This window comes from Petromyzon marinus, unplaced genomic scaffold, assembly GCF_048934315.1.
Source record: "Petromyzon marinus isolate PM22_M1 ecotype Great Lakes invasive population unplaced genomic scaffold, UKy_Petmar_22M1.pri1.0 PM_G_Scaffold_21, whole genome shotgun sequence".
NCBI classification, from domain to species: domain Eukaryota; kingdom Metazoa; phylum Chordata; class Hyperoartia; order Petromyzontiformes; family Petromyzontidae; genus Petromyzon; species Petromyzon marinus.
In genome coordinates, this window is record NW_027422773.1 from 2,524,167 (window position 1) to 2,536,251 (window position 12,085).

The 12,085-nt window shown below is 51.2% G+C and overlaps 2 protein-coding genes across 2 annotated transcripts; both read left to right on the plus strand.

Moving 5' to 3' along the window:
- The first annotated feature begins 660 nt into the window (after positions 1-660).
- On the plus strand, positions 661-3,199 carry LOC142912580 (E3 ubiquitin-protein ligase Mdm2-like). Its single transcript, XM_076060716.1, has 4 exons — positions 661-861; positions 1,606-1,680; positions 2,467-2,600; positions 2,936-3,199. The coding sequence occupies exons 1-4, from the start codon at positions 760-762 to the stop codon at positions 3,054-3,056; spliced, it is 432 nt and encodes a 143-aa protein (XP_075916831.1). The 5' UTR covers positions 661-759; the 3' UTR covers positions 3,057-3,199.
- A 4,070-nt stretch (positions 3,200-7,269) lies between these two features.
- Positions 7,270-10,968, plus strand: LOC142912584 (cyclin-J-like). Its single transcript, XM_076060720.1, has 5 exons — positions 7,270-7,449; positions 8,674-8,797; positions 9,312-9,522; positions 9,644-9,756; positions 10,738-10,968. The coding sequence occupies exons 2-5, from the start codon at positions 8,732-8,734 to the stop codon at positions 10,966-10,968; spliced, it is 621 nt and encodes a 206-aa protein (XP_075916835.1). The 5' UTR covers positions 7,270-7,449; positions 8,674-8,731.
- The last annotated feature ends 1,117 nt before the right edge of the window (positions 10,969-12,085 follow it).

The following is a 12,085-nucleotide window of genomic DNA, read 5'->3' on the forward strand; positions in this document are numbered from 1 at the left end:
TGCTGTCTCCACAGCTGCCGTGACGAGTGTCGCTGTCTTCCTGCTGTCTCCACAGCTGCCGTGACGAGTGTCGCTGTCTTCCTGCTGTCTCCACAGCTACCGTGACGAGTGTCGCTGTCTTCCTGCTGTCTCCACAGCTGCCGTGACGAGTGTTGCTGTCTTCCTGCTGTCTCCACAGCTGCCGTGATGAGTGCCGGTGACTTCCTGCTGTCTCCACAGCTGCGGTGACGAGTGTCGCTGTCTTCCTGCTGTCTCTACAGCTGCCGTGACGAGTGTGGCTGTCTTCCTGCGGTCTCCACAGCTGCCGTGATGAGTGTGGCTGTCTTCCTGCTGTCTCCACAGCTGCCGTGACGAGTGTCGCTGTCTTCCTGCTGTCTCCACAGCTGCCGTGACGAGTGTGGCTGTCTTCCTGCTGTCTCACAGCTACCGTGACGAGTGTCGCTGTCTTCCTGCTGTCTCCACAGCTGCCGTGACGAGTGTCGCTGTCTTCCTGCTGTCTCCACAGCTGCCGTGACGAGTGTCGCTGTCTTCCTGCTGTCTCCACAGCTGCCGTGACGAGTGTCGCTATCTTCCTGCTGTCTCCACAGCTGCCGTGACGAGTGTCGCTGTCTTCCTGCTGTCTCTACAGCTGCCGTGACGAGTGTCGCTGTCTTCCTGCTGTCTCACAGCTGCCGTGACGAGTGTCGCTGTCTTCCTGCTGTCTCCACAGCTGCCGTAATTAGTGCCGGTGACTCCAGGTTGTCTCTGGCCGCTGCCGTGATGAGTGCCGGTGACTCCAGGTTGTCTCTGGCCGCTGCCGTGATGAGTGCCGGTGACTCCAGGTTGTCTCTGGCCGCTGCTGGAGCTCACAGGAACATTCTGGTGAGTCGCTTTTAGGGGGGCTCACCGGTGCTCTGTGTACTACTATACACTGTACACTACTATACACTGTACGCTATACTATACACTGTACGCTATACTATACACTGTACACTATACACTGCACACTATACACTAAACTATACACTGTACACTATACTGTACGCTATACTATACACTGTACACTATACTATACACAACTATACACTACATTACTATACACTACACAACTATACACTGTACACTATACACAACTATACACTACATTACTATACACTACACAACTATACACTGTACACTATACACAACTATACACTACAATTACTATACACTACACTACTATGTACTACATTACTATACACTACACTACTATACACTACACTATACCCTACACTACTATAAACTACAGACCTATACGCTACTATACACTATGCACTACTATACACTACAATGTAATATACACTACTATACACTACAATCGGTCCTGGGCCTCCCCTAGGTTGACTCAAAAGAGTAGCTGGTGTAGCGGTGTGTCGTAGTAAACAAAGCCACTGGGGAGACAAAGGCGGTTCGGCGTGGTGCTGGCCACCCACCCTCTCATGTGCCACAGTGCCGGCAGCCTTAATAGGTGCTTCTCTTCGCTAACAGCACTTGCCCCTATAGCCTGCCGTGGCTACACGGGGGACCTTTGTGTCTGTGTGAGTGATGACATGTGGCTCCGTGATGCCTCTGTCCGCTGGGATGCAGCTGAAGCCGGTGCCTGCGATGCTTCGTCTGCTGCAGTCGGTCGGTGTCGAGGGCGACACATTCACGTGGGAGCAGGTGGGTCCCATCACGACCACCAACACCATCATCATCTGCGTGGCTAGGAGATGTTGACTACCTCGCCTGGTGTACAGGAGGTCGTGGGACCCACCATCATCATTATCAGGGTGGCTAGGAGATGTTGACTACCTCGCCTGGTGTACAGGAGGTCGTGGATTCTATCGCGACCCTGACACCTGCTGTATAATTTGGATTTGCAGGATTATCACAGATGGCTACGTGCGGTGCGAAAGAAGTTCAACATAGTACAGACGTTACACTCACCCACCCACTCACCCAACCACTCGTCCACCCACTCATTCATTGACCTACTCAGCCACCCACTCACCCAACCACTCACCCACTCCATTTACCCACACACTAACACTCACTCATCCAACCACTCACTCATCCACTCACTCACCCAACCACTCACTCTACTCACCCTCTAACCCATCCACTCACCCTCTAACCCATCCACTCACTGACTAGTCCATCTCTTCCGCCCATGCCACTAAATCACTGATCCACCCACCCACTCACTGATTCTCTCACTGATCCACACACCCACTCACTCACCTACTCACTCACCTACCCACCCACTCACCCACTCAATCACTCAACCACCCACTCACTCACCTACCCACCCACTCACCCACTCAATCACTCAACCACCCACTCACTAACTCATCCACTCACTCACCCACTCACTCACCCACCCACCTACTCACCCACTCAGTCACCCACTCGTGTGTGTGCATGCATGCGTGTGTGTGTGCATGTGTGTGTGTACGTCCCACGTAGGCGTACCACTACGTGGGACAATACATCAAGCGGAGACAACTTTACGATGTAGAGAGGCCGTACCTGGTGAGGTGTGGCGGGGACCCCCTGGGGGAGGTGTTTGGTGTGGAGGGATTCTCACTCAGAGATCCCAGGTGAGGGAGATAGAAAGAGGGTGGAGAGAGATTTGGTGGGTGGGTGAGTGAGTGTGGGTGAGCGGATGAGTTATTTAGTGAGTGAGTGGGAGGGAGGGCGAGTGGGGGAGTGAATTATTGAGTGGGTGGGTGAGCTGTTTAGTGAGTGGGTGAGTGATTGAGTGGGTGAATATTCTTTGGTTCTTTCACTAAAGTCACGTAGATAGAAAAATTATAATTTAAAAAGTGAAATAAAAATAAACAAACACGAGAGAGAGGGGTGGAGAGAGAGAGAGGGGCGGTAGATAGAGCCTGCATCCAAACCCAGCCTGGATCTCCCTGTCCCTCTCTTCCAGACACTCGGTGGCAGCGCTGTTCGTGAAGTCATTCTCCATAGTGACGGCCGACAGCAGGCGAGGTGAAGTTCCCCTCCCTCCTCCTCACTCCCTCCTTCTCACTCCCTCCCCGGGTTCATAGCGCGATGTAGCGCTAACTACAATACCGCTACCCATATACAGTCATACACTCACTCACACACTCACACACACTCACACATTCACTCACATACACACACTCACACATTCACTCACTCACACTCACATATTCACTCACTCACACACTCACACACACTCACACATTCACTCACTCACACACACACTCACTCACACACACTCACACATTCATTCACTCACACACTCACACACACTCACACATTCACTCACTCACATAATCTCTTCTTTTTCTTCCCCTTCAGCTGGTGTCAATGTCACCACCACCTCCACCACCTCCACCACAGCCGGTGGTGTTGGTGTGGGTGGTGGTGGTGGTGGTGTGGGTGGTGGTGGTGGTGGTGATGGTGGTGGTGTGGGTGGTGGTGTTGGTGTGGGTGGTGGTGTGGCTGGTGGTGGTTGTGATGGTGATGGTGTAGGTGGTGGTGTGGGTGGTGGTGGTGATAGTGGTGGTGTAGGTGGTGGTGTTGGTGTGGGTGGTGGTGGTGTTGGTGTGGGTGGTGCTGGTGGTGTGGGTGGTGGTGGTGTGGTTGGTGGTGTTGGTGTGGGTGGTGGTGCTGGTGGTTTTGGTGATGGTGGTGTTGGTGTGGGTGGTGTTGGTGGTGTGGGTGGTGCTGATGGTGTTGTCGTGGGTGAGTGCGTGGTGTGCCGGAGTGAGCCGCATAGCTGCACGTTAGTTCACGGCGACAGCGGCCACCTTGCCACGTGCCGCCGCTGCGCCTTGGAGCTGCAGCAGCGTGGCATTGGCTGCCCACTCTGCCGCAGGGAGATCCACTCTGTGGTGCACACGTTCCTGTCCTGACACGACACACACACACAGACAGACACACAACAACAACAACCGCCATTCGCCACTAAGTGGCGGTGACGTCACTACGACGCTTGTGCCAAGCTATGTGCACCCTGAGGCCACGTGAAGTGTCGAACACCCGCTGGCAGGAGGTCACGGGGCAGACCCAGGTGCCACGGGTCGACTGACTGAGATCACTGGCTGATGCACCACCTGTGCCCCCTACTGTGCCAACCTGCTGTGCTTTAGCCACCCGGCGCTCCGCTCGTTGTTCTGAGCGTCGCTCCTCCGCCCTCCGTTGTTGTTGGAGGGCAACTACCTCCAACTGCCCAGTAGCATCCTTCACGAGCCTCCACAGAAGCCGATCTTGACACCGCTGGTACCAGTCATCGGCAAGTCCACTCAGCTCCACGTCCTCCTGTACCACATCACTCCATCTCTTCTCTAGCCTGTGCCGCGCCCGCTTAGCCCCCTCGATCCGGCCGAACAAAAGCTGTTTTGGCATGCGGTGGCTGGGCATGCGGGCTACATGACCCAGCCTTGCCCGCCGGAGGAGCTCACCGATGGGACCTTGCCCAGATCTTTCAAGGATTTGTGAACTCCTCACACAATCCAGTCTGGTTAAACCCAGGATGGATTGTAGGCAGGCCAGCCTAAATGTTTCTAACCGGCGAAGATGTTCCATTAGGGGGGGTCCACGTTTCGCAAGCGTAGAGAAGGGAGGGAATGACCGTGGCCGAGAAGACCTGAAGCTTAGTGCGGAGCGACAGACCAGGTAGCTTCCACACAGTGTTACGCAACTGATGAAAAGATATTGCCGCGATGCTGAATAATCCTTGCCAGGACCTTTCCCGGCACACTGAGGAGTGAGATGCCCCTGTAGTTGTTACAGTCTGTGCGGTCCCCCTTCTTAAAAAGGGGGACCACCAGGGCATCCTTCCAATCCTGCGGAACCCGTCCAGTGGTCCAGACCGTTATGATGTCATATAGGGCAGTCTGTGCACAAATGCCACCCTCAGCATTTCGCTTGGGAGATCATCTCTGCCCGCTGCCTTTCCTGGTCTCAGACTCCGGATCGCCTTCAGTACTTCCTCAACAGATGGCACCTCAGCCAGCCACTCACAGGGGGTGACTTCTTCCAATATTTGAGGCACCGCAGCCACAGCAGGGTCATCCTCACTTTGTGCCACGATGTTTTCCTGGCTGAGGGATTTTCCCTCCCCCAGGACCTCACAGAAATGCTCAGCAAATCTGCAAACCTGTTCCTGGGGGTCGGAGATTGGATCACCGTTTTTTCCCCTGATGGTAATAGTAAACAGACACACACACAGACACACACACAGACACACACACACAGACACACACACAGACACACAGACACGCACAACAATAACAACAACCGCCATTCACCACTCAGTGGCAGTAATGTCACCACGACGCTTGTGCCAGGCTATGTGCACCTTGAGGCCACGTGAAGTGTTGACCGACCGCTGGCAGGAGGCCACGGGGCAGACCCAGGTGCCACGGGTCGACTGACTGAGATGATATACACACACAGAGACACACAGACAGATACACACAGACACAGATACACACAGACACACACAGACACACACAGACACAGATACACACACAGAGAGACAGATACAGACAGAGAGAGACACACAGAGAGACAGATACACAGAGAGCGTTTGTTAATGTATGTCTCATTAAGGACAATTTAATGTTCATATTTTTACCTCAGAATGTAAAAAAAATGTTCCTCAATGTTCAAAATATTTTTTGTTTACCTCAGAATATTTATAAAAAATACTAATGTTATTTTTTTTACCTCAGAATGTAAAAAAGATTTGTTTTTACCTCACAATATAAAAAAATTGTTTACCTCAATGTAGAAATTCTATTCTTTTACCTCAATCATACTCTTGAATGCGTTTATTGCCGTTTAATATATTAAACTTTTGCACATTTTACCTCATCGTTTCCTGTCATCACTTTACGAGTTCACCGTGTGTGCACTGTGTGTGTGGGGAGCGTTGGTGCGCCAAAGCAAACCCCTCCAGTGAAGGCCCCCCGTGTGGCCTCTAACAGACTGTAGGGGCAAGTGTCTCTTAGCAGCTCGCAGCAGCTGCGAGCACCGTCACGACAAAATTATCTTACATCCACGTTCACCCTCTGTGAATATTCACGCGCACGTGGGAGACGCGCTAACCCATCCCTAGCGATCCGAGCGGTGCGTCTTAAGAGTGCGAGGATTATTCTCCTGGCCGCTCTAACGCCGTTGCCACGTGACGAGCGACCTGACGGAGCTGCTTTCACTTGGTGCAGGGCAGGCCGCTCGCGTGGACCAAGATTGGCACAGCAGCTCAGTGGGGGGCCCCCCTACACCCTGGTGGCAATACACTTAGTTTAGTTTTACTTAGGGTCTCTGTTAGTGTGGGTCTCTGTGGGTATCTGTGTGGGTCTCTATGGGTCTCTGTGGGTCTCCGTGGGTCTCTATGAGTATGGGTCTCTGTGGGTCTCTGTGGGTATGGGTCTCTGTGGGTCTGTGTGGGTCTCTATGAGTATGGGTCTCTGTGGGCCTGTGTGGGTCTCTATGAGTGTGGGTCTCTGTGAGTCTATGTGGGTCTCTGTGAGTCTGTGTGGGTCTCTATGAGTATGGGTCTCTGTGAGTGTGTGTGGGTCTCTATGGGTCTCTGTGGGTCTATGTGGGTCTCTATGAGTATGGGTCTCTGTGGGTGTCTGTGTGGGTCTCTATGAGTATGGGTCTCTGTGGGTGTCTCTGTGGGTCTGTGTGGGTCTCTATGAGTATGGCTCTGTGGGTCTATGTGAGTGTGGGTGTCTGTGGGTCTCTGTGAGTCTATGTGGGTCTCTATGAGTCTCTTTGGGTGTCTGTGGGTCTCTATGAGTCTCTGTGGGTGTCTCTGTGGGTCTCTATGAGTCTCTGTGGGTGTCTCTGTGGGTCTCTATGAGTCTCTGTGGGTGTCTCTGTGGGTCTGTGTGGGTCTCTGTGAGTCTGTCTGGGTCTCTATGAGTATGGGTCTCTATGAGTATGGGTCTCTATGAGTCTCTGTGGGTCTCTGTGAGTATGGGTCTCTATGAGTCTGTGAGTCTGTGTGGGTCTCTGTGGGTCTCTATGAGTCTCTGGGTCTGTGTGGGTCTCTATGAGTATGGGTCTCTGTGAGTATGGGTCTCTGTGGGTCTCTATGGGTCTGTGTGGGTCTTTCCCTCACCCCCCCCCCCCCTTTATCCCCTGGCCGTCGCCTCCCCCTCGGGTGCGGCCACGCCCACACCTCATCCAATCAGGAGTCTGGCTCACGGATGACGCGTCACCTCCGGCTTCCGGCGCTCAGCAGCACTTCCGGGAGCGTGGAGAGTCCTGCGAGTCGGCGGCTGCGTCACGTGACGACTCCCACGTGGCTGCGTGCTGCCCGCTCCGTCCGTAGTTACCGTGAAAGACTTGAGACTTGCTGTATTTAGACTATATCGTGACATATTGAGGCGTTTAAACAATCACGGTTTGTTACTTGAACGATTTCCCTTCCCGCCGTGTAATAATGGACAGTGTTTGGTAAGACTTTGTTTTGTTTTTCATCATAACGGGACACATTTTTTACATTATTCCACATGCATAGCGGGGGGTAGGGTGTGAGCTTGAGACGTTTGGAAGCCGGTTTAGCATGAGCACTTTTAAGATTTCGTCAATAATGCAATCGGTGTTGCTCAAGCAAATGCATTATGAAGTTTGCACACGTGTCAATAACAAATTGCATTTATTTTTTACACATGGGAAAATGTGTTCATTTTTTTTTGCAAAAAATTGCAAATGTAGTTTCTTTTCCAAGTGTTGTGAAAATTATGCCTTTATTCTTAATGCTCTGTTGAGCACGAAGTGCCCGTGGCGTAACCTGTGGTAATCTCCATATATATGAAAGGCAAAGTTGTGATTGTGTGTGTTGTCTGTACTTCTCCACATGCAACAAACTGGAAATTTGCCATGTGGGTACTTTCCAGACTGTACACCATGCACAAATTATGAAAATACACTTTTGTATAATTTTTTTAGGGGGGGGGGCTCAATAATGTATTTATTTTTTGCACGGCAAGTGAGCTGTGACGTCAAATCTGTCACGTGACCACTTGTGTGCACCCAGCATGTGCCTGTCCGAGTAATAAACTCCACTTGTGTGTACCCAGCACGTGCCTGCCCGAGTAATAAACTCCACTTGTGTGTACCCAGCACGTGCCTGCCCGAGTAATAAACTCCACTTGTGAACACTTGTGTGTACCCAGCACGTGCCTGCCCAAGTAATAAACTCCACTTGTGTGTACCCAGCACGTGCCTGCCCGAGTAATAAACTCCACACGTAAACACTTGTGTGTACCCAGCACGTGCCTGCCCGAGTAATAAACTCCACACGTGAACACTTGTGTGTGTACCCAGCACGTGCCTGTCCGAGTAATAAACTCCACTCGTGAACACTTGTGTGCACCCATCACGTGCCTGTCCAAGTAATAAACTCCACTCGTGAACACTTGTGTGCACCCAGCACGTGCCTGTCCGAGTAATAAACTCCACTCGTGAACACTTGTGTGTACCCAGCACGTGCCTGTCCGAGTAATAAACTCCACTTGTGTGTACCCAGCACGTGCCTGTCCAAGTAATACACTCCACTCGTGAACACTTGTGTGTACCCAGCACGTGCCTGTCCGAGTAATAAACTCCACTTGTGTCTACCCAGCACGTGCCTGTCCAAGTAATAAACTCCACACGTGAACACTTGTGTGTACCCAGCACGTGCCTGCCCAAGTAATAAACTCCTGAGCACGAGGCGCGAGCGACTAACCAAGACATGGACAGAAGCGAGTGGTGGCAAGGCGAGTTGGCAGACGACGTCTACCGCGTCCTTCGAGAGAAGGTATCCGCCTCTCTCATTAATAGGCCTCCTACACGCAGACGCAAATCCCACGGACTGATTTACACGGCTTGTACGTTTGAGTGCTCGACTCGCAGTGGGAAAGTTGCAAGTTCAATCCTGGCCAGCGGGTCGACCCGGCCCCCTATCTCTCCGGGGACTATAACACGAGCGATACGGTACCTTGTGGAAGAATAAAAGTGGCTGTGCTTTGGAGGTACGGATCACCACACCTTATGGTTTTTTTTCATCATAGGCTGAGGACTACCGAATGAGTTCTTCGCCATCTTTCACTCGCTTGAACAGGGAGACAATTTGGCCCGTGGCTTTTGTCACTCTTGGTTTGCGTGACAGCGAAAATTAACTGCTGTGGCCGACCGTAACCGGGCACGTCGCCTCCTTAGACCCCCAGAATAATCTATTATCGTTTCAAAACACCTCTTGACCTCTTGACCCAACTCTACAGCGTCCCAACTGCTCTCCCAACCCCGTGTCCTCTGTTTTTTCCCCCTCGCAGGAGCTGTCGCTGCCTCGGTTTTGCGCACGCTCGCCCAAGCTGCACCTCCGTCGCCACTTCGTCGACCTCCTGGCAACTCTGAGCGAGCAGCTGCAGCTGGGTGTGGCCACGCACCACCTGGCCATTGCGATGTTAGACGTGTTCATGGACCGCCACGACATCACCGTCCTCTGCCTCTACACCTGCTCAATCTGCTACCTCATTATAGCAGGTCGGTCAATCGCTCACGTGCCCACCCACCCACCCGATCACCCGATCACTCGCTCATCTCTCGCTCGTACGCTTGGTCGCTTGCTCACCGTCGGCATGCGTGTCCCTGACACCCTGCGCAGCCAAGTTCGAGGAGATGGATGAGCAGGTGCCGCGACTGGACTGGGTGAACCGGCTGGAGGTGATGACCAAGCAAGGGCTAAGTCTGTCCAAGGAGGAATTGCAGCAGACGGAGGTAGCTGCATGCCCCTATTAATTCGGCATGCAATGTTTCACCCCAGAACCGTTCCGTGCATTGTCATGATTCAAGGTCACGATTTGATTCAAGAAACCAATTGTTTCGTCTTGTTACTTTACAATCTTTCTCTGTGGGTCTGTCGGTAAAGTCACGTAGATGGAAAAATAATTTTAAAAAATCACGACGTTTCGATGGCACCACAAGCAGTTGTCCTCAGGTGATTGCTTGTGTTGCGATCGAAACGTCAAAGACCCAAAGAGTATGAACACATCATCTCTGTTTCATGCCAACTAATTATTCTGTAAACAATTTGAATGTACAGCCCGAATTTGAATATAGAAGCGTGTCTTCTTACTAGATAACAGGAAGGCAAAAGCTGCAGAATAACATTACCACAGCAGACCTGACGAATGAACGTGGAGTGGTGCAGGAAATTCTCCCTTCCTATGGTGGGGCTCAGTCTCTCCGTAAAACAATCACCCCGTGACGATTTGCTTGCGTTGCGATCGAAACGTCGTGATATTTTTTGTTAATTTTTCAATCTACGTGGCTTTACCGAAAGACCCAAAAGAATATGATGGTCTTCTTTGGTTCTTTCGGTAAAGTCACGTAGAATGAGAATAAAATAATAACTTGATCAAATAAATAACACAATAATGAGAATATTATTGTGTTATTTTATCAATGTATTATTTTATTCTCATTCTACGTGGTGACTTTACCGAAAGAACCAAAGAAGATGAATCCTTGCAGTCACGAAAGCTTTAAATCGAAATTTAATATGATGGTCATTGCATTTACCCGTGCAGACGAAGGGCCGAGTTGACTCCTTGACCAGACATTTGAACTGTTTTGCGAGCCACGCACCAAATAAACCCTCCAGGCAACACGCAGCAGCGTGGCGGACTGAATGCTTCACGGAGTGGTGGCAGCTGTGCCGTGCCAGCCCACTCTCCCGTCTGCCTCCCCCCTGCACAGTTCCTGCTGCTGTGTACACTCGACTGGAACCTGTGCACGCCCACAGCGGCGCACTTCGTGGACTACTTCCTGTGGCTGTCGCGGCATGAGGACGCCCCGGCTGGAGGCTCGTCCTACCGGCACGCGTACACCATCAAGTACACGGCCCACTTCCTTCAGCTCGCCCTGCAAGGTGCTCGCAGAGCTGTAGAGGAGCGCTTCGTAGGCACCGGCCTTGCAGCGCTAAGGTGACCGGCGACAGAAGGGGCAGTGCCTGAAACGTCACCGAATATATATTTTTTTCCAACGTCGGAATGTTGATATTCTTAGCTCTTTCGGTAAAGTCACGTTGAAGGGAAACAATAAAATAATAAAATATATATAAAACAATAAAAATTCTCACGACGTTTCGACCATAACACAAACGGTCGTCATCAGGTGTGTCGGTTTCCATTAATTTATTTATTTTAAAACGGGGTGTTTATTTAAAAAAACGTCAGCGCCACGCGCAGCGATTTGGCAGTTTATTTAGAAGGACGAGTCCATCTATGTTCTGAAAAGAGGAGGGGGGAGACGAAAAATTAATGTATGCTGTCTGAAAGCCACCGTAAGCGTGAACAGGTCTTAATTGATTGTTCACGCTTACGGTGGCTTTCAGACAACATACATTAATGTTTCGTCTCCCCCCTCCTCTTTTCAGAACATAGATGGACTCGTCCTTCTAAACAAACTGCCAAATCGCTGCCCGTAGTGCTAACGTTTTTATAAATAAATAAATAAACACACACAAATACCGTTAATAAAATAACCAATTTAATGCGAACCGACACTTCTTTCAAATGTTTCTTGCCGTTGCTTTTCACACCTGATGATGACCGTTTGTGTTATGGTCGAAACGTCGTGAGAATTTTTATTGTTTTATATATATTTTATTATTTTATTGTTTCCCTTCAACGTGACTTTACCGAAAGAGGTAAGAATATGAATTACTGCAGTCACAAAAGCTTTAAATCAAAATTTTAATCGGAATGTTTGTTCAAATGTTCAGGGTGCCGTTGGCCCAACGTTCCTCATTCACTGGGTGCTTGTGCGTTTAAGCGTCTGTGTGTGTGCCTGCCTGTCATTCCTGTGTGCAGGGTAGAGGTGGCGTAGCGGTTAGCGCTACGCTGCAGCTACGACCCTGGACACCCTGGTCCCTCGCCCGCTCATGGCTATCACCGGTGACGATTATCTGAACCGGTCCTGGGCCTCCCCTAGGTCGACTCGGCCTCAAATGAGTAACTCATTGCGGTGTGTAAACATCGCCAGCACTGGGGAGACAAAGGCGGCCGGGCGTGGTGCTGGCCACCCACCCCCTCGGGTGCCACAG